Raw genomic sequence first — 22002 nt, forward strand, 5'->3', positions numbered from 1 at the left:
GTGGGATTAGAAAGTCAGGAGTAATTGGGTCGTTCAGTGGACAGGAACACCAAGTACTTTCAAGCTATGGTAAGGAAAAGAAGAGTGGTCAAAAGAATTGTTCAATTGAAGGGAGAAGATGGAGAATGGTATGATGGCTCCAGCCAAATGGAGCATAGCAGCATTTCAAAGGAATTTATGGGAAATAGGAGAGCATTCTATAGTGTGAGATTTTGCGACAGCCTGAAGGCCTCAATCTACCAGCATTCACTGAAGATCGAAAAGCAGAGCTAGACAGGCCAGTTTCACTAGAAGAAATTTTTTGTTTTTTGGATTAGTTTCACAAGAAGAAATAGAAGCAATTGTGTTTCAATCAGGTCCAACCAAAGCTCCTGGACTGGATAGACTATCAATGGTCTTTTATCAAAGATTATTTCAATTTATGTGATAGCCTAGCGGCAATAGCATCCTTTGTAGTGCTCAATGTATGTGGTTTGAACCCCACTCCCCACTCCCCCCTCCCCCTTCCCCCCTCCCCCCTTATCTACCTATAAAATATAAAATAAAAACCTGGGGAGCAGTGAGGCCTGCAGTCACAGCAATGATTCAAGTTCTCTTCCATTCAAGTGCTCCTCTGAGTATGCAAAAGACCAGTTGAATAGCATGACTAGGCAAAGCCAAATTTGAGAGGTTTTGCTGCTTAGTCAACCACAGGAACCTAAATTTTTGGTGGCTTCATAAGTTTCAAACCTTGCATTAGGAAGATAACTAGATTGTTGGCTATTAGGGTGGCACTGCTACAAGCTAAGAGCTCAGGGATTTTAAGAATTATTATTCTATTACCTTCTAAAGAGATCAAAAGTTTTGTTGTAAGTAGGGAATGTTGGCCGTGGCAAGCATCATCCGTGTTGGAAGACATCTGTCATCTAGGATGTTTGAAGCTGCAGATGGCTTTTTTGTGGTTCTGGGCGTAGCTTTTGCATCGGCTTGCATCTTAGCCAAATTGGCCTCTAATTGTTATATAAACTAGTGGCAGAAGATTTGTTTTTTTATTAAGGGAAAAATGAAAATAATAAATGAGACTATAAGTGTTAGTTATAAACCCTTAAACCTTTCTTAAAATGATGTTATTATTTTCTAACAAAGTATAATTGATACAATATATTGGATTTTCTAAATTAAGCTATTTATATTTGTTAGTTGAAAGTGTTTTAAATTTTGTGAGTTTTTTTTTTTTTCAATGAAACATAATTCATTTTACATTCAATTATTATATAAGGTGAGATATTTTGTGAATAATGTGATGTATGATTGGAATTTGATTCTAGCGCTTCTTACAAATGGTTCATCCTTCATACATCTTGAATGACCTAAGGATGAAACAAATATAAATAAATTCATCACTTACATATCAAATGCGAAAATACCATTTTGATTTCTACATTTTGAAGTTACAGTCAATTTGGTCCTTACATTTTGGTAATTGTTAATTTAGTCACAGTTATTTCTAACTTGCCATCAATTTAGTCTCTACTATTAACTCACTAATGGAAAATGTCTTCATGGCAAATGGTGTACATTGTTGCCACACTTAAAGCTTATGTTGTTTATAAAATAATATTAAAAATGACACCTCATCATTTTAATAAATAAAAATGCCATGTCATGAGCTAATAACCAGGATAAAAGAAAATGTCATGAGCTAACAACAAAGATAAAAGAAAATGAAGATCTGCTAAAGACCAAAATAGAAAATTTAATTCCCTTTTATTTTTGTTTATTTTCTTGCAATCCATACACACAGAAACATCAAAGATTTGCTATTGGAATGTGAAAACTAAAAATATGAAATAAAAGACCAATGGGTGGAATCGTAGTTTCAGTCTAGTGGGTGGAATTCAACACTTGGGGATTTCAGTTGATGGTGCAGTCATAGTGAAAGTCGGAGGGTTTGAATTTTTGCATATATTAAAAAAATATATATATACAAAAACTTTAATAACATATGAAAAATGTAATTTTATCAAGAACTTATCAAAATTATTCCGAGAATGTGACATAATTGTCAATGAAGCAGTTGGACCGAAATGGACCAAATTGGGCCAAAAGGACTGAAATGTTGCTCATGTGACTCAACAAGAGTGTAACAACAATAAATACTACGTTCCGGCTTTTAGATATTATATATATATATATATATATATATATATATGGGCTTGTAACTTATTAAGCTCTGGCTAGTAGTTTTTATGTTCTTCAATGGTATCAAAAAGAAAAGGAAATTATAAAATAAAAATAAAAAACAGCCAGATTTTGCTCCAAGATCATGATATTCTTTGCTTTGTCCTCATTTCAATTATATGTATCATTCATTTCTAGAGTCTAATGGAGTCACAGTACAAATCTTTATCATCTTTCTATAGTTAGAACAATGTTGTGTGCCTATATGCCTCTTAGTAAAAGAAGCTTTTTGTACGACTGTTTGTCTCTGTAGTAAAAGAAGCTTGTTGTTGTTGTATGCCTATTATGCGTCTCTGTAGCAAAAGAAGCTTGTTGTTTGCCTGTATGTCTCTGTAGAAAAAGAAGCTTTTCAATTATTAACTCCCATCACGATGATCTGTCTCATCATAGATTTCCTCCTAAAAGAACAAAATGGATAGGAGTGTTAATTTCTTGAGGGTATGAGAAGAGAAGAATTAAATAAAACAAAGTTCCTCGTACCTGTAGGACCTCTTCAATGACATCTTCCAGTGTTATAATACCAATAGCTTCCCCTTCTTCGCTGAAATTTGGAAGTAGCTCATCATTGATATTCAGGACTTCTGGGTGGAAGTCCTTCGACCATTTCTTGGTCTTGGTCTTGGTCTTGGTCTTGGATAATCCTCTATTCATTGATAGACTCTTCAACTTCTTAAGTGCTCTCCTGCTCTTCAGACTTTTCTCTTGAGGATGCCTTTCAACATGAATGTCCACCCTCACTTCTCTTACTAAATTTATTGTATATTCAAGTAATGCAAGTTAGTCCAGTGGGAAAAATTAATAAGAACTATGGACAACGTAAACATGGCACACCATTGCATAAAGTTGGTGCTTACCATCAGTTGGGTTTTCAGTTGATGGCTGCTCTATTTGACTGCCGTGCTCTCCAACAACAACAGCCATATGGCTATGACCTTTTTGAAACTCATTTAGTAAGACATACAGAGGCATATTTTCTGACACCCTGGTAGGCAATACCATGTACATTATACATCAATTTCATATATTTTAGAATCTGAACAAGGGATATATTTGAATATTATATCACTCTTAAGCCTAACAAGATATTTAAATGCTAAAAAAGATCATGAACCTAGATCAACCTCATCCTCCACTCTGTTTTTTTTTTTTTTTTTTTTTTTTTTTTTAAATAGGTTAGTCCATCAAGCTTTACTGGATTTTTCACTCTGCTTTGTATTTTGAGATCCCTTACTTTTTGGTTAACTGGTTAACGAAAAGCATTACAGTGGTCATTTTGCTGCATCACACATATAGAAACAGAATATCTACATATACATGTGATATGTTGTACATATATGTAGGTAGTATCTTACTATTCATTAAAGGAAAAATACCTCAAAATCTTGCGAATAGTGACATTCCTTGCAGGTACTTCATCAGTTGGATGGACAGTTAATAAGTTCTTCACCTATAATTCAAAAATATACATAGTGATTGAGACTTGACATCTACAGTGAGCAATTTATTGCTCCTTATTTTGTTTTTAGGCATAAAGTAGACACAAGACGCAAGTACCTAACAGTGTATAAATTGCTGAATAAACAACTGCATAGAGATTGTTAGATAACAGTACGTAAAATTTTACCTAAATAAGGAAAATATGAGAAAAATGAAGTAAACAATGATGATGTTAGTGAAACTACACATGTACTGATATTTGGTGTACGGATTCCAGAATCAAAACCAAAGGATGGTTCAAAAATGCAGTGTTGCAGTTGGACACAAGGATATAGGATAATTAACAGATTTGTCAAATCATTAGCTATTATATTATATCACATAAAGAACTAAAACAAATTACTTTTCTTCTCAAGACAAACTGTTCAAGTAAAGCAACAAACATGTACCAATATAAGTCCGATGATGTTTCTCGGTTGCTCATAATATACTGGCACTCTGCTATGCCCTTTCTCCAAAATTAGCTTCATCAAATCCCTATTTACTCGCCAGATAGAGAAAGACATTTAATCATCATGAGGAGACTGATAAATGTAACTTATTTCTTCATTTACAAAGACTCATCAAACCTGTCGAGTTTGGCATTGATGTCAATTGCAAAAGTTTTAGATATAGGAGTCATTGCGTCCCTTGCTGTTTTTTTAGTTAGTTCAAGCGCTCCTGCAATGATCATTGTTTCATCTCGTGTCAGTTCTCCACCTTTTCCAGCCTGCATACCAGTTAACAAGAAGACAATTACTGAATCAATAGGCAAAAAAGAAAGAGTTGCAGTGGTTTAAATGAAGAACACCCCCCCCCCCCCCCCCAAAAAAAAAAAAAAAATGATTAAAATGCGTTGGGAAAATTTGATTCATTTAGTGAACAGACTGATAAAACAAGTAGTAAATGATTTTTGTAATTGATCCTTTAACGTTGATGCATGTGAAAATAAATACCTCATTACTGTGCAAATCAACTAATGTCTTCAGTTCAGCTCGACGATAAAGTGCATCATGGTCTTTCCCCAAAAAGCGATCTAATAGCTGGTAAAATTTCACCAAGAGTAAGGATCATTCATGTAGACAATAACGACATATGTATTGAATTAACATTATATTGGCACCTTGAAGAAAATTAAAGGGATGTATAGTGAACCAAACAATATCACCTTGCTTATTGGATAAGCAACAGGAAAACAAATCCAGACAAGTATCTGGACAAATGGAGCCACTGCTGCACCAATTGCCAAACCATATCGAGTGCAAACAGCCTGGGGTAAAATCTGAAAAAAAAGTTCAGATCCCAATTAATGTTAAATTAAAATGATAAACTAAGATCAATTGCAGCATTGCAGCCCATTTTGCATGATGATTGATTAGTGTATATTAACTCACCAAAACTTCTACATATCTTTTGGTCTACTTGTTTTTCGGGGACATGCATTTTTGCACGCATATATTTTCTTGCCCACATAACTAATTACATACCCCAAGATAAGAAACTAACCTCACCAAACAAAAGTACCAAAGTTACTGAAATAACGATAGCACCCCAGGCTGTGACCAAACTATCCAGAAAAATTGGAAGCGTCTGAAAAAATAAGACATCAAGTACATTAATGATTCTGGCTTTTGAGGCTACAATATATGTTGTTTACATTGTTTCTGATGGCACTTACCTCCATTGCAACAGCATTGCAGATTAAGAGGGTGCAAAGCAATAAATGCTGCCTTCTCACAACTGGCAATATCTTCGCTGTTATGACATAGTGCTAGCTATAAGTGAATACAATATGACACAATGCTCAAACAAGTTCCCAATCAAGAAATAGAAAACTGATGAAACTAACAATACCTCGTAACTTGAAAGTATTACTATGAAGTATCCATGTCTCGTGTGATACTTACATACTCATGCAGTCTCATGTGATACTTACATACTCATGCATATATATATATATTTGGCTAAATACTTCTAGCACTAGAAGAAAAAGTATGTAAAATGTAATTTCTTTTAGCGCTTAGAGAATTATTACAAGAGGTAAAGAGATTGATGGAATGAATTACCCGCATGTTTACGATCACTGGGTGTTCCAGACTTGACAAGAACTTCAAGTTCGACCAGGCTCATCGACATGAGCCCTAACGTGAGCCCAGACATGAGCCCAGCGAACAATACTAGCAAAGTTATAAGTATTACCCGAATGATAAATGCTGTTTCACAACAGCTATACTCTACAGCCATTCAATTCCCTTTTTTATTAATTCCTCTTCAATTTCTTCTTCTTCTTCTTCTTCTTCTTCTTCTTCTTCTTCTTCTTCTTCTTCTTCTTCTTTGAGATTTATAAATTGGTTTTAGACCCTTGAAGACACAGTGTCTTCTTAAAGACAACCATATATACTGGCATAGTGTACGTAAGTCCAAGTATATTCTATTTATTGCACAAGGCCAGAATGAAATCAGATTCGACCCACTGTTCTTTTGGGCGCTTTAGTTTGATTGAAACTTCTGGAACTTATGTTTCCCTTCTTTTATTTTGCTTCTCTCTGAGGAGAGAGAGATTTTGACCGTCACTCAGAGAGAGCAGCATAAGAGTTGACATGGACCGTCACTCAGTGATCCACTTTTGGACCTAAATATGCATATTGCATACTCAACTATATGACCAACAACGTCGGTGAGAGAACACCTTGGGGAGCAAGTAGTAAATACTTTATAACCCCAAGGTGTTCTCTCCTCAACACAAAGATGCCCCAAATGGCCAATTTATAGATCCATAAAGTGGATCTTATTGCCGAGAATATGATCCCCATAAGTGGAAATGTGTTTGAATGAGGACTATATTCCTGCTTAGTGCTTATGATATACCTTCGAGTAGTCACATAACCTAACCAATATTTCATCTTTTAAGACTAAAGCGTGAATAAAAAGAAATCCCTATATTAAATAACAACAAGAACAAAACTAGATCCAATTCAGCTTTAAGCACTATAATATTTTAAAGGAAAATATTAAATTTATAAAAAAATTTAATAAAAAATTTAATAAATTAAATATATATTTTAATTGCCATTTAATAAATAAATACTTCAACACATATAATAAATAACTATTTTAATTACCATTTTGTAATCGATGACATGTCAATTTATAAGATCTATGCAGTAAAACTTATAGTATCCCTAGCGTAACTCTATTTTATAATACTCTTTTAATTAAAAAAACTCAAGCAATGTTGCCAAGTAATATATATATATATATATATCAAAGAAATGAGGGAACTTGAGTTGAGAGAGTTTGTGTATTGAAACATGAAATAGGATTAGAATTTCCATATATATATATATATATATGAAATAAGATTAAAGTCACCTTTAAACTAAACTAAATGTGCTTTTAGATTAGTTTTTTACTATTTTTTTTTTTAGAGATAATTACAACTTGTTGCTAACCCCGCAGCACGAATCATTTTCCTCCTAAATCTTTAAGCAGTTTGTACATGAGGAGATGCCAATTCAGCTACAAAGCCTTTGGCTTTACTAAAAAAAAAAAATTATTTGTTAAAAGTTGGCAAAATTATCATTGTACTTAAAAAAATCGAGACTTTAAAAAGACACAAGAAAATAAGCTAAAAATTTAGACGAGAAAAAAAAATTATCCAAACTCATACAATATATATAGCTTTAATAATGAAATATAACGTGTTAGGTAAAGGGGAAATTGAAAAAAAAAAAAGGGTAAATAATTAGGAATAAAATCTACAATAATCCTAAAGAAGAAGTGTCAAGTGGATCTTTTTGCTGTCACAACTTGGTCGGTTTGGAATAGAAAAAACCATGACAACTAGCAAATCCCACTAGAGCAAGTCAGTCATCTCGCACGGGCTTATCTAGATGAATTCCACTAACCATATTTTTTTTGGAGATGGTAGAGGCTGCAACAAAAAGAGCAAATCCAATTTGCATTAGAGATTGGGATAGATAAGACAGAAGTTGAGGGAGACTCTTTGTTAGTTATGAATGCTCTATGTGGCTCAAATGTCCAGTTCTCACTAATCAAACATATTTCTTAAGAGGCACTGATAGATTTTAGAGATTTGAGTTTTTTCTCATGTATGCAAACATGCAATATGATAGTCCTTGCTCTTGTTAGGAAAGCTATTTTCTCTCCTTATTTCTGGTCTAGATAGAGTTTAGACATTAAAGATTTAGCTAATGCTAATTTTGTACCAGTTTAGTAAGATTTCTTGACATGATTCTCAAAAGAAAAAAAGAAATTAAAAAAAAGCGTAATTACACTCATCTCCCTTGAGTATTAGGGAAATGACATTTCACCATAAACCTAATGGGAGAAAACACTCTCCTCTCTTAAGGTTTGAATAAATTAACACTTTCCCCATTTTGTTTATATTAGTAATGATATATTCTAATTTTTATTTTTATTTTTATTTTTTTATAAAAATCTCTTTATAAAACTTTATTCATGGTTAGAAAAAAAAAAAGGGTGAATTTAGAATAAAAATGTAAAATTTATCAAGTACAATAATAACGCTTGTAACTACAAATCTCTCCATAACCCATTAAAAAAAGGGAAAAAAAGAGTAAAATTCACACTTAATATTTTAAAACAAACTTTAATTAAAAATTTTAAAACAATGAATTTTAATTATGAAATAAAATAATATTGGAAACCTGCCCAGTTTAACGCACAACATTCTGAATATTAATTTAACAAATTTTGGTCAATATATGTCAAGAGGGGGCAAAGTATTTTTCTCTTTCAAATTTGGGGTGACGTATTATTTTCCCAAATTTTAAGAAAGGGGAGTATAATTAAAAAAAAAAAAAAAAAATCTAAACTACTCAATATTACTATTAATATGGTAGATTAATTCAATAGTAAAAAAACTGTAGGGATATTGGGCCTAGAAGTTCGTTATCTGTTTATATATTGGGCTTGTGGCCCAATCCGAGGACGAGGATTTGTCTGAGGAAGAGATATCTTTGTCAGAAGAGACTGCGTTAGTAAATAGAGAGATTAGTCTTGGTCATAACAGTTCAAGGGGTGGGCCAAAGATAAGTAAATCCTTGTCTAACCAATTCCAAGGTTCGAAAAGATTGCCTGTCGTCCCACGTAACGTTCCAGGAAGTTCCGTGGGTGCAGATATTATTGCAGTGACATCAGATAGGGAGAAATCCTAAAAATATCTTAGGAGAAAGCTGCTACCTCCACATTAAATACACTGCAGCTAACTCTCTAGCCGCATTAATGTGGAGGTGATGCCTAAACAGTGGATTTCAACCTTACAGCTATTACATGAGGACTTATGGGAAGAGCTGATGGGACAAGTATCAAGACTAACCGTTTGGCACACACGTGGAAGGTGGAGATGAAAAGGAGAGACAGTATAAAAGAAAAAGGAGGGCACTGAAAGAAGGGATCAGAAAAGAAAGAGAAAATTATTGTAGCATCAAGAACTGATTTTGTAATCAAATCTAATAGAAATATATAAGAACAGATCTCCTCGGACTTTGCCGAGGACGATTTTCCTCATTATAAACATGTCCATTTATAAACCTACTTTTGTGTTTATCTAATTCATTAGAGCTCAGTTTTCCAATTCTTTACAAATTCATTGTTTTAAACTTTTTGGGCCTCAGTCCATCTACCTGTTGGGCTAGGAACTCAAACTTGTGTTGGACCTCAGCCCAGTTTTTTTTTTTTTTTGTTTTAATTGCACTCCCCATCCTTTTCAAGCTATCCAAGCCACCTTCAGGGCCAAGGAGATCTTCGTGCCACCTTATAGACCCAAGGTCAACCATGTCCTTGGGTAGTAACAAGGATTGTTCCACCGCATCTGCCACGTACCTAACTGTGCCCCGTTAGAAGTCTCAAATGGAGGCATCATCAAGAAGAGGAGCTCCATCCAACTCCATCCGTAGGGCCCAGACAGGGGTTGCAACTTGGTGGTCAACCCTTTTCTCCCCTTCGGTGGTTGACCTCGTCTACATCGTTCGGGGCTGCTTAGCCCCCCTCTGGAGCTTAGTCTCTCTGGTAGGTTGGTTCTTCCCACCCTCCATCATCTCTTTCCCTTTGTCCTCCCTCTTCCTTTTTTGATCGGCTGGATCAACTCGGAAGGGTTGCGTGGGTGGAGGAATGGTGAGCCTAGTCTGAGGAGCCTTAATAGGTGCATCCCTCCTCGGCTGAGACTCCAGTAACTCCTGGAGAGTTGACCTTTACTTCCTTTGGATCCCCATTTCGTTTAATAAAGGAGTAGCTCCTTCGAAACGACTGGATTGAGGTGGGGGCGACTGGCCGAGGACACCAATTGATGTCACAAGAGACGAAGGCTAGTTAAATACCTCGTAGAGATTGTCTGAGTCTGAGACATCCACTATCTCCTTTTCCCTTTCTTCTTCTTCCTCGTCTTCCTCTTTGTTGGTAGCTTAGGAGGAAGTAGCTTCACCAGCTAGGTGTTAAGATGGAAGAGCTACTTTGGGAATGTCCTTAGAGATTGGCTAAGCGACGAGAGCGCCTTCTAGGATAAGAGTGCCCTCAGGAAGAAGAAACCCAGGGACGACGACGCTTATATGGTATAGATGGGGGTCTTTGGCTTTGATCACACACTTTGGAGCTTGAAATCTGGTCGAGATTGGCTTGTACCATAAAATTAGGTGAGCCACTTGCAATTGGCTGTCTTCGTGTACGAAGACCTCGGCTCGGAGTATTTTATCTAGACTCTCCTTATTGACCAGGCTAAAATTTGGCTCAGCGGCGTGTTTATTTGCAAAATCATTAGGAAAACAGAATTTTATCAGATGTGAAAATAGAACAAACCAAAAGAAAATAAAGGACTTGTAAATAAGCACCTTGAACCTAATACCCCACCTGGTTGCCCTTTTCTCGTCAGGCAGGGAAGGCCATTGTGTCATTCCCCTGACACGATTAGAAAATCTTTATTTAGACCTTTGTTGGAGTCAGGAAGGTATTAGATGAGCCTAACTTCAAGATACCTAGACTTTAGGTCATATCCCTACCCCTTTAGGTGGTGGCGGTTATAAACCCAGTTGACATCATGATGGGTAAGTCCTAAACCCATCTTTTCATTGAGGGCGTCTACGCACCCTAAAATCCTAAACACGTTTAGGGCGCATTGGGTAGGAGCTAACCTATGGGCCCTAAGATAGTCCCTAGTCATGGTGCCCATGGGAATCCTCATCCCACCCTTTATAAAGGCGATCATTGGGATTACTACTTCTACCTTCTGCCTTTTTTGTGCCACTCTCCCTCTTTACAATACCTAATACATACCCCTGGAGAAATCCTACACAGAGCTCTAAAGCTTTCTAACCCCTCCTCAAAGTTTACCAAACTTTTGAATCTACCCATTCCTAGGGGGGAATCGGACGCACTAAGAAGATGATGCAAAGGAAGAAGAGCCGAGGAGGAAAGGACACCGAGAAAAGAAAGGTGTGTGGGAAAATAAAGTGTAAGGGATTTATAAGCACTTACAGAAGAAAGAAGAATATCCTCGGACGGGCTTTTGGTATTTGTAAGAGCACGAGCAAGTTGGGAAGGTTGGCAGATTCAGTGTACGTATGTTAGAGCTAAGTGAATGCTAAAGTAAAGAAAGTGTTTGATTTGAGTGATATTTATATCAAAGGAAGAACTACAAAGTGGGAAAGTTCCCGCCCAAGTCCCAGCAAAGTTCTCAGTCGTTGGATTTGCATCACACCGTAGAACGTGGGGGACATGAGGCTGTAAAAATTTAATGAAGAGCGCGTCTCGTAAGTCGAAGTGTCAGGAGCGTGTCTTGGGTAGTTAAAAAGGCGTTTGCTCAGGCAAAGGTGATGTGTGATAGGCACGGACTGGCTAAGGTGACATCGAAATCCTCCTTTCTTGCCGATGAGCCAGAAAGAAGAATCCGAGGGGCTATTGTAGGGATATTGGGCCCAGAAGTTCATTATCTGTTTATATATTGGGCCCGTGGCCCAGTTCGAGGATGAGGGTTTGTCTGAGGAAGAGATATCTTTGTCAGAAGAGACTACATTAGTAAATAGAGAGATTAATCTTGGTCATAACAGTTCAAGGGGTGGGCCGAGGATAAGTACATCCTCGGCTAACCAATTCCGAGGTCCGAAAAGATTGCTTGTCGTCTCGGGTAACGTTCCAAGAAGTTCTGTGGGTGCGGATATGTATTGCAGTGACATCAGACAGGGAGAAATCCTAAAAATATCTTAGGAGAAAGCTATTGTTTTCGCATTAAATGCACTGCAACTAATTCTCTGGCCGTATTAATGTGGAGGTGATGCCTGAACAGTGAATTTCAGCCTTACAGCTATTACATGAGGACTTATGAGAAGAGCTGATGGGACAAGTATCAAGACCAACCGTTTGGCATGCACGTGGAAGGTGGAGATGAAAAGGAAAGACAGTATAAAAGAAGAAGGAAGGCATTGAAAGAAGGGATTGGAAAAGAAAGAGAAAATTATTGTAGCATCAAGAACTAATTTTGTAATCAAATCTAATAGAAATATATAAGAACAGATCTCCTTAGACTTTGCCGAGGACGATTTTCCTCATTATAAACCTATCCATTTACATCTTCCTGTCTAATAAACCTACTTTTGTGTTTATCTGATTCATTAGAGCCCAGTTTTCCAAACCATTCTCTACAAATTCATTATTTTGGGCTTTTTGGGCCTCAGTCCATCTACCTGTTGGGCTAGGAACTCAAACCTGGTCCTTACAAAAACAATTATATTTTAAAATTGCTTCTCAAAGTTTTTTTTTTTTTATGGAAAATTTCTTCTTAAGTTTTATATATATATATATATATATACACATCTATAGTATTTTTATTTACAATATAGAAAACTTAATATAAATCTAATATACAAATATACATTTAACATGAGTTACTATAATTTAAAATTTTATAAGGTTTCATGATCGGGTCGAATATGGGCATGAACCTGCAGGATTCAGATCAGATCGGGTTGAGATAGAATGGATAGCTATTAGTGATGAATCTGTGATATCAGTGGACTGAAAGTCTCGGGCCTTGATGAATTTGTGACTGAATCCTGAGAAAACAAACAGAAAATTCAGAGGAGACCGGTGGAAGCCGGCCAAGAATCCTCCAATGGTGAAGTTAGCCTTTTTATGATTCTCAGTAAATTGAAAGTCTCAGAAAATTAGAGTCCCTTACTCTTTCATTGGCGAGTGTTTATATAGCATGCGGGAAGCGGTTACTTGTTTGGTAACCATTCCTACTATTGGGGAATCCAAAAGGCTCGGAGGTAACTTCCATAATTGATGTGGAAGTTAGATTATTCAAGAAGTCTGCATTTCACAACGGTTGGACTTGACTGGCGACAATACGTTCTCTCACCCAGTAGAGATGTAGTGTAGTAATCTTGTCCGTCCTTTGAGGACGGACGGACGGTAGTAACCTCGTCCGTCCTTTGAGGACGGACGGATAGTAGTAATCTCGTCCGTCCTTTAAGGACGGACGGACGAGGGGCTTGGCGAGGATTTCCCTTCTTCCTGTCTTTACTTCGGACGACGCATATGAACGAGAAAAGACTAAGGAGTTTCTGTTGCACATCAATTAGTACCATTCACACCCATGTCTTATTTTTTGTTTGGGTTCTACCAAGTTATCGGGTTCGGATCGAAACTAATATTTCCCGACAAAATTTGCCAAATAGTAGCTTTTTAGAAAAAATTTTACTGCATAGCATACAGATGAAACATATTTGTAAGTTGGACGGTTTTTGGAACTCGCACAAACTCGAGTTCCAACCCAAAATCGAGTTTGGGAAACTCAATTTAAAAAAAAAAAAAAAAAAAAAAAAAAAAACCATATGGAACTCGAGTGTGGGAACCTCGAGTTCCATTTAAAAAAAATTTGCCTGCAAATACCTCTGTGTTTACCTGCAAGGTAAAAAATATATATATATCAAAGGTACTCGAGTTTACTAAACTTGAGTACCTCTGTTTTTTTTTTTTAGAGTAAATCAAGTTTGGGAAACTCGATTTTATGTTAGAACTCGAGTTTCAAAAACAGTCAAACTTACAAATATGTTTCATCCACTGTATAGCAAACTCGAGTTCCAAAAACAGTCCAACTTACAAATATGTTTCATCCACATGCTCTGCAGCAAAAAAATTCCTATTAGCAAATTTTGCCAATATTTCCCACACTGACACAGTCGTGGACCATACTACCGAAGAAGAAAGAAGAAGGAAATTGTGTAGAGTGTTCAAATGATCAGAACCTCAGGAACCCCAGTGACCTTGAGGTCTCTAACCCAAACCCTAACCTCACTCTGTTCAAACCAAACTCACCCTCACCCTCACCCTCACCCTCATCCCACTCTCTCTTCTTCTTCAATTCGCATTTTCACGTCGCCGTACTCCTCGTCGAAGCAGAAGAAAGAGAAAGAGAAAGAGGAGGAAGGAAGCGACGTCGTATCTCTATTCAACAGGGACCCAGATAGCCCTCCTCAGCTCTTCGTGGTCCAGCCCCGACTCCGACCCGATACCTACTTGCAGGCAAAGCTCAACGAAGCTCTGTGCCTCGCGAACTCTCTCGAAGAACAGAGAGATGGCTACTTCCTCTCCGATTTCTTCGACAAGTCTTTGCCTCCACATATTCTCGTTCAAAACCCCGCTGCCAAATCTCGCAAGCCTCGTGCTGGTCTCTCTCTCTCTAACGTTATATTGTCATTTCTGATTCTGACTGAGATTGAAACTGCTCATTTTTTCGCTTTTGTAAATTGTGTTTTAGCTATAAATGCAAACTAGTCGATAATCCGTGCGTTGCACTGAAGAGTCGATCAAAAATTTTAAATTTTTGCTTTGCTTAAAGTTATGATCACTTGATAATAAAAAGTTACAATTTAAGAGGAAAAAAAAAAAAATACTAATACCAATTTTGATAAGTCCAACACCAATAATAATTTGGCATTTCTTTGTTATCGTAAATGATTTTTATAAATGTAAATGGATTTATGTTAGAATTTGTGAGTGTTTGTGTATTCAATTGCTGGGTCTATAAATGTGTGCTTTTTATCTTAATTTTTATGTGTTTATTTTGTTTCAGACACGTATTTTGGACCAGGGACAGTGGACACAGTTAAATGCCATCTTTATAATGCTGAATCAAAGGCAAGAGACTTTGAAATTTTCACCTTGATTGTTTGATTTTTGGATTTTATTCATGGCATTTGTAGCATGCATGATTCGATCGAAGAAGTTTTCAACTTTACATAAGCTTTATATGAATAGCAGGGTGAAGTGGATGCTGTTTTTGTAAATACGATACTGTCTGGGATTCAACAGCGGAATTTGGAGGCAAGTCGGGTCTAAGTACAATTTTGAGCTTTTAGTGCCTTGCTTATGTTTCTATAAAGATGGATTTTGATTTTGCATTTCTTTTATATATTCCCATTATGAATGGCAGCGAGCATGGGATAAACCTGTACTGGACCGTGTGGGACTTATAATTGAGATATTTAATGCCCATGCTCATACGAAGGAGGGGAAGCTACAGGTATTCTAGGTAGCTTTTACTTTAATGTTTTTGAATTTTTTTGTTAGGTTTCAATTTGATTGTGTGGGAAGAACTGCTTCAAAGATTTTTTTTTTTTTTTTTTTTGGTGTTCTTTTGATCTTTACAGGCTGAATTAGCAGCTCTAATGTATAAGAAAACAAGACTTGTTAGAGTACGTAGCGCAGATGGACGCTTAACTTTTGGAGCAGCTGGAGAAGCTGAAGTCGTTAGTGCCCGAGGGTTAGTACATTGCCAAAATTTGTAGTGACACAGTTGATAATTACATATGCACCCTGTAGATCTTGAATCCACAGCCTCACCCTTCATGTTGCTTGTAGAAGGGGAAGTGGTGCTATTTGAACTAAAGCTAATTGGGGAAAATGTAGTGAAACAAAGCTGAGTAATACATTTTAAATAAAAAAATATTTCTCTATGCTACCGAGTAGATGTTACTCGCACTCTTGTCTACTTAATGCCCCTTCAAAGAGTGTTTTCTTTTTCTTTTGAAAATATTTTTTTAATTAGCATCTTGGATTTTAAGATTAATCTGTGGAACCTGTTTACTTATAGTTGCTTCAACAAGACAATAAACAGGTCATACCCAGTGCACACAGCTCTTGCTTCTGCAGGGTTTAGGAAGGGTGGTTGATAGGAAACCTTATCCTCTATTTTGGAGAGACTTTAGAAATGGCAATAGACCAGAAAATGCATGTTTTGTAGATTTCATCATATACTTGATCCAAACCATACACACAATTGGTGATATTACAATGTGAAGTCACTTTCTTTGCTTCTTGAGACTCAGCTTATTTGCTAAATGTTTTATGGTGATTGGCCATTATAGTTTCTATATACTTTAACATGAATTCTGTGGTGTCATGTGAAAATGATTTCATGTACATAGCAAAGCTAATTAAGAGTTTTGACTTCTGTATTGGCATAAATTCTTAGATTTGGAAAGGTTAGTCTTATAAATTCTAAACGGACAAGCTCATTTTGCTTGATGTGAAGAAAATTTGAAGTAATTGGCATTTATGGTTTAATGTAAACTAACTGTACTATTTGGACTCACCTGCTTTGTGTAAATTGCAACCTATTATCAGATTTGCAGTTTTTGTCCCAATCTTCCCTATGACATGGGACCAATGAACTATAGCTCAACCGGCACCTCCTCTCCTTGCAAGTGCTCGGTGGAGGGTGAGGTCATGGGTTCAAGACCCATTGGGTGCTTGTGTAACTTACCAATAATAAAATAAAATAAAAAAGAAAACTTCCCTATAAACGTGGGGAGATTGGTCTTAGACAAACTGACCAGGTTAGAAATTTTACTTTGGGTTGAATTTGGAATGACTTCTAGTTATAGTTCTTTATGCTGATTTCCTACTCTCACTCGCTTAACTGGAAAAGCTGGGCTAAACTAGAATCTGTTACCCCTCTCAAAAGTGGGGCTTAGATTATCTTACCCCTCCCTCAATGGTCCTTGACCTGTCTTCTCCTTCTTTCTTTTTTGTTTTGTTTTGTTTCGTTGTATTGTTTTAATTTTGGCAGAACACTCTAGGTTTCTTTGTGGCATCTTGAAATATATATATATATATATATATATTGATTTAAAAAAAAAAAATTCAAATAGGGTACAACAGGATCTCCAATTGCACTTCTCTAAAGCTTTGTTTCATCAACTAAGCTGTAAAGTTTATCCTTTTTTTTTTTACTCTTAATTTTGTTTGACATAATTTTTGGTTGCTTCATGCCCTTTTGATGTAACCCTTTGTCTCTTAAGTTTTAGGGCATAATGTATTACATTCAAGAGGGGTTTTTATTTTTATTTTTTTTATTTTTTTGGGGTGGGGAGGGGGTGTTAGTTTCGCAATTTTGAAGGTCAAAGTGCTACATTTTTTTTGTATGGTAAATCTTATTGAAAAAAAAAGAGAGGAGACCTTAAGTATAATGGTGCACACAAAGGCTCACCTAAAGAAGACAAGGTGCCATGTGGTTGGTGCTAAATATATACAAACACTCTTGATATCTCTTTCTCCCATGTTTCATTTGTATGCACATTTCCATGTGTTTCATTTGGTTTATCTTTGAATCTTGGAACAACTTTTGATCTAAATGGGGTACAATTACAGGAGAGGAAGCGGGGGGCGTGGCTTTATAAGTGGTGCAGGAGAAACAGAACTTCAGCTTCAAAGACGAAGGTTTGCCCCATGATACTATTCTCTTAAATTTATAACAATTCCTAGATGCTATATATTGTACCCTTTTTTTTCCTGATTGAGTGGTGGCTGTAACCCTGTGCCTACTGCCTGATAAAAGTTCTATTGGGAACTGTGGAAGGTATCTGCTTGAAACTTCAGACATTTCATAGTAACATCAAAGCAGATGCTTGCATCTTCATGTGGGAACATAAGCTGGTCAAAGACCTTTGCTTCACCTTGCCGAATGTTTGACAATGTTCATTTGAAAGGATTTACAGCCTTTGATATATTTATATTTCCACCATATGGAGTTTCGTTGCCTATGATATCTACCTTGAACTTGTTGTCAAGTACATATATGAATTTGGTTAAGTAATCAATTCCTAAGACTTATCCTGCAGCAGCATTATGTTTAGCATTTCAGATGGAGCCTTACTGACTAGATAGTCTACCTGGTTAATGAAATATGAGATTCATTTAGTTTCCATCTTTGGTTTACTGATTATATTGACTTGCATTTATTCACAAGTCCACTTAATGGCACTATAATTGCAGAATTCTAGACCGGAGAAGTTATCTGTTATCTCAGATTGAAGAGGTTCGTCGTACACGAGCTTTGCAACGTGCTGCTCGCAAGAGGCATGGAGGCTCAGATGGTCAGGGCTTAGCTACTGTAGCTGTAATTGGGTACACAAATGCTGTAGGTGGTCTAAATCTAATTATACTTGGTCCTCATAGCTATTATGCATGTCATCTAAACAAGATATGTTTACTTTTTTTTTTAAAATTTTTTTTTTATTTTGACATGTTTTTACATTATTTTGGTAACCAGGGAAAATCGACATTAGTTAGTGCGCTTTCTGACAGTGATCTGTATAGTGATGCTCGGTATTTTAATTCTCTTGTTGAATATATTATTCAAATTTACTTTCCATATTTTACTTAAGCTGTTGACTTCTGATATCCTTTTTCCCCGTTTTGTCTGACTGGAGATGTGAACTTATATTTTGGCAGATTGTTTGCGACAGTTGATCCAAGATTAAGAAGTGTTGTTCTTCCTTCTGGGTAATATTTTCAGTAATGAGTTAAATGTTTGCTCTCAATTTTAAAATGAAATTTATTATTCACCTTTCTAGGGTTTTTATTCCACTAATCCAATTGAGTGTTTGTTCAGGAGGAAGGTGCTTTTTAGTGATACAGTAGGATTTATATCTGATTTGCCTGTTCAGGTAATGCAAAAGCTTGCACAACTGCTTTGTGGTTATTGCTATTTTTTGGTCACTAATACATTCTAAATTTGTAGTTAGTGGATGCGTTTCATGCAACTTTGGAAGAAGTGGTGGAAGCTGACCTGCTTGTGGTATGATTTAAGTGCCTGTCCTTTCATTACTGGAGATCAGAATCACTTCTCTGATTTATCACATAGATCATTGCTCTCCTTGCTTTGTTAAACAAATAGGTAGGAGAAGATAAAATATGAGAAGAGAAACAAGATTACTGAAGTTTACTGAGGGTAGTCAATTTTCTTAATAGATTTTATGACAATATGATGTGTTCTCTTTGGGTCTGGCTCCCCTCCCATTATAAATCCTCCCATTTTCAAACATATGAAAGTCACGTGGCAACCAATAATTCTAAAGGTTAAAAAATATACTGCGTCAGACAATTTATTTCTCACCTCACAGCATACTCTACTTCTTCGCCTTTCTCTCTCAGTGCCTCGACGAACTCAAACATACTGAATCACTTTCCTGATGAGGTTGAGGAAGGCCTACTCATGAGCTTCTCACTCTCAACTTCTGAGGCAAGAAAATGCCAATCTATGAATTCAAATGGGAGGAAATGATTATTTATTTTTGTTTGTGTATGCTTGTACATGAATTCTTTCAAATTCAAAATAATTGGAAAGATGGGGTGGGTGGGTCAAATAGAAATGAGTCTACTAACCTTCCAATCAACCAATTTCAGATACTAGATATTAAAAAGATTTCTATTTCTCTATTGTTCTACCGAAGATTTCTTGTAAATGGGTCCAAATTGGCGCTCCATTTATTTCTCTGGTATAGGAGCCATGATGGTGGATGTTGTAGCAGAGAGAGCCATGGTGCCATGGTGGTGGCATCTCTGAAAGCTCCGGTAGCATTCCAATGGCTCCTTGTCATTGGTGTGGGCAGTGGGTTTGCCAAGGAGGCTGCTGAAGGAGTTGGATTTGGGAAAGAGAAATAAATTATATTTTGAGGTGGCATGTTTTTGACCTTCAGATTTATTAATTGCCATGAGTCTTTCATCTGTTTTAAAATGGGAGGAAATGGGACGATTTATAATGGGAGGGGAGCCAGACCCGTTCTCTTTAACTGCTCAGAAAAAAAAAATTCCTTTTGAGACGTTATGACAATATCTGATATTCTCCATATCCAGTCAATTAAGCCCTCATACAGGTTGTCTGAGCATGAGAGCATGATATATATAAAAGAAGGTATTTATACCGGCTATTGGGCCGGTATTTACTGTATCACGTGTTGCCCTAGAGGTGTCTTTAAAGAAACAAGAAAATGCCCTCATGGGGGTGGCCTCCCTTGTAATTTTGTTGGTAAATTTCTTTCACTTCTTCGGTTGTCTTGCCACAGTCATCTTTTAAATATGATTTGTTAACAAAACCAAATTCGCTTCAGGCTTTGTCATGGTTAAATTAGAACAAAACATATAACGCTATACAATATGATGTGCTTTACCTTTATTTCTTTTTCACCTTGCAATACATGATATAATATTGGTAAACAACAATGAAATTATAGTAATTCCAGGAGTTAATACTAAGCATGATACATGATATGAATATCTGATATATTTCTTTGTATTTGCAGCATGTATTGGACTCTACTGCCCCTAATCTTGATGAGCACCGGTCAACAGTGTTGCAAGTTCTTAAGCAGTTAGGGGTATCTGAGGAGAAGCTTCAGAATATGATTGAAGTTTGGAATAAGGTATAACCATTCAATCTTCTCCTCTTTTCCACCCACTCCAGATTAGAAGGATAAACTGGGAAAAAAAATGAAAAAAGAAGGAAAATTTCTTAAAAGTTTGCTCTCTTCTGATTTTTGAGAATTGCTCAGATTGATTGTCAAGAAGAGGGCATGAATGATGGTGAAGATGACTTCATCAGCTCCTCAGAAAAAGAAGATGATATGGCATCTGATCTATCAGCGGAAGAACCAGTTGATGATTATGATGATGACAATGTGTCTGAACAGTTACCAGAGTCTCTTGCAGAGACATTGGATGATGAACCAGGTGAGTACTCGGATGGATGGCTTGATGAAGAGACTCCTGGTGAAGAAAGTCTTTCGGGATGGGCTCAGCATGACCAAAAAAGCGAGTCCTCCAAAAATTGCGTAACGGATAAGGATTTACAATCCCATTGTCCACCTGGTCCGCATGTCAGAACATCTGCTATAATGGGAGTTGGTTTTCAAGAGTTGCTTGAACTTATTGATGAGAAGCTAAGGATCCATGACAAGAAGATGAAGGCCCAAAGAGTAGTAGGAAGAGGATTATTTGAACGAAAATGGAGGCCCCCTCGCACAGAGGACGATGCCATTGTAGTTGAGCAGTAACATGCATTATCCTATACGTTATGTGGATCGTACTTCTTTTCTAGCTTAAAGCTCCATAGTCAAAATGCCTATTGGTACACTTAATTGGCAACTTAAGAGAATTCTTCTCAGCTTCATCATTTACAGTTAAAGCAGCTGGCTTGGGTGGTAGGAGAAACTGCTCAATAGCTCGCCCAGTTCTCTTAATCTGTGTATCAATGTCTTCCATTTATGCCTTCTTCAGCTTCAAGCTGAGCTAGCCTTGAGAGTTCAATTTTTCTTTTCAATTTTGGAAACACAACATTTATCTAAATTTTGGAAGCGACTTCTTTGTATTGAGTTTTTTGTACCTGTATAATATTGGACTTTGGGGTGCCCAAAGTGTACAAAAACACAATAATATGTTTAAAATTCCGTACAATTTATTAGGCAATAAATTATAATAAGCTCTGTAGCAAATCTTGGCATTAGATTTATTCCGATATTGTTGAAATTCCCACTTCCCAGCATTGGGTTGTCTGTACTCTGTAATTCTCCTTTGAACGTGTGTACAGTTGCAAAATTCTTGCCAACTGTATTTGCGCGTGAAATGAATAAAGAAGGTGGTGGCCGACATTTCATAGTCATACTCATACTCGAGAGAATCCCACATTCCATGTTCCGGTGCTGTACCTGTATAGCATTTCGGTTTCTTATTGGTTTACCAGAAGGACCCCGTTATTTTATTGGGTCCTCTTCACGGGTGTCAGTAACTTTAAATCATTTATAAATGAATTATTTTAGAAAAATTTTTATATAATTTTTATGAAAAATATAAAAATTTGTAAAAAAAATGACAAGTATTATGTTCACAATATTTTCATAACACTTTTACAACAAATCATAGGTTGTTAGTTGTTAATAATTCTAATTTGAATTTATTATGGAAATTACTTTTTGGTTATATGAATAACAG

General features: G+C 36.4%; 2 protein-coding genes across 2 annotated transcripts; one reads left to right on the forward strand and one right to left on the reverse strand.

The window, feature by feature from the left end:
• Positions 1-2312: 2312 nt before the first annotated feature.
• On the reverse strand, positions 2313-6038 carry LOC126732955 (DUF21 domain-containing protein At2g14520-like). Its single transcript, XM_050436041.1, has 11 exons — positions 5763-6038; positions 5375-5451; positions 5203-5286; positions 4865-4978; positions 4653-4739; positions 4287-4426; positions 4107-4194; positions 3594-3667; positions 3075-3202; positions 2701-2966; positions 2313-2618 (listed from the first exon to the last, which is right to left on the reverse strand). The coding sequence occupies exons 1-11, from the start codon at positions 5938-5940 to the stop codon at positions 2577-2579; spliced, it is 1278 nt and encodes a 425-aa protein (XP_050291998.1). The 5' UTR covers positions 5941-6038; the 3' UTR covers positions 2313-2576.
• A 7818-nt stretch (positions 6039-13856) lies between these two features.
• Positions 13857-21673, forward strand: LOC126732954 (GTP-binding protein At3g49725, chloroplastic). The gene is made up of 14 exons (XM_050436039.1): positions 13857-14401; positions 14807-14871; positions 14995-15061; positions 15171-15256; positions 15384-15496; positions 17386-17454; positions 18010-18154; positions 18287-18342; positions 18469-18519; positions 18629-18683; positions 18758-18814; positions 20319-20438; positions 20568-21085; positions 21128-21673. Exons 1-13 carry the CDS (start codon positions 13969-13971, stop codon positions 21066-21068), a joined length of 1818 nt encoding a protein of 605 aa, XP_050291996.1. The 5' UTR covers positions 13857-13968; the 3' UTR covers positions 21069-21085; positions 21128-21673.
• Positions 21674-22002: the final 329 nt, after the last annotated feature.

Source organism: Quercus robur, chromosome 6 (genome assembly GCF_932294415.1).
Source record: "Quercus robur chromosome 6, dhQueRobu3.1, whole genome shotgun sequence".
NCBI lineage: Eukaryota > Viridiplantae > Streptophyta > Magnoliopsida > Fagales > Fagaceae > Quercus > Quercus robur.

Excerpts from the sequence above, each read along its gene's own strand:
- LOC126732955 (XM_050436041.1), bottom strand. The coding sequence starts at position 5,940 with ATGGCTGTAGAGTATAGCTGTTGTGAAACAGCATTTATCATTCGGGTA. Across the intron at positions 5,452-5,762 it reads CAGTGATCGTAAACATGCGG|CGAAGATATTGCCAGTTGTG; the intron begins GTAATTCATTCC and ends ATGTCATAACAG. Across the intron at positions 4,195-4,286 it reads ATCAATGCCAAACTCGACAG|GGATTTGATGAAGCTAATTT; the intron begins GTTTGATGAGTC and ends GCGAGTAAATAG.
- LOC126732954 (XM_050436039.1), top strand. The coding sequence starts at position 13,969 with ATGATCAGAACCTCAGGAACCCCAGTGACCTTGAGGTCTCTAACCCAA. Across the intron at positions 15,062-15,170 it reads ACAGCGGAATTTGGAGGCAA|CATGGGATAAACCTGTACTG; the intron begins GTCGGGTCTAAG and ends AATGGCAGCGAG. Across the intron at positions 17,455-18,009 it reads CTTCAGCTTCAAAGACGAAG|AATTCTAGACCGGAGAAGTT; the intron begins GTTTGCCCCATG and ends CTATAATTGCAG.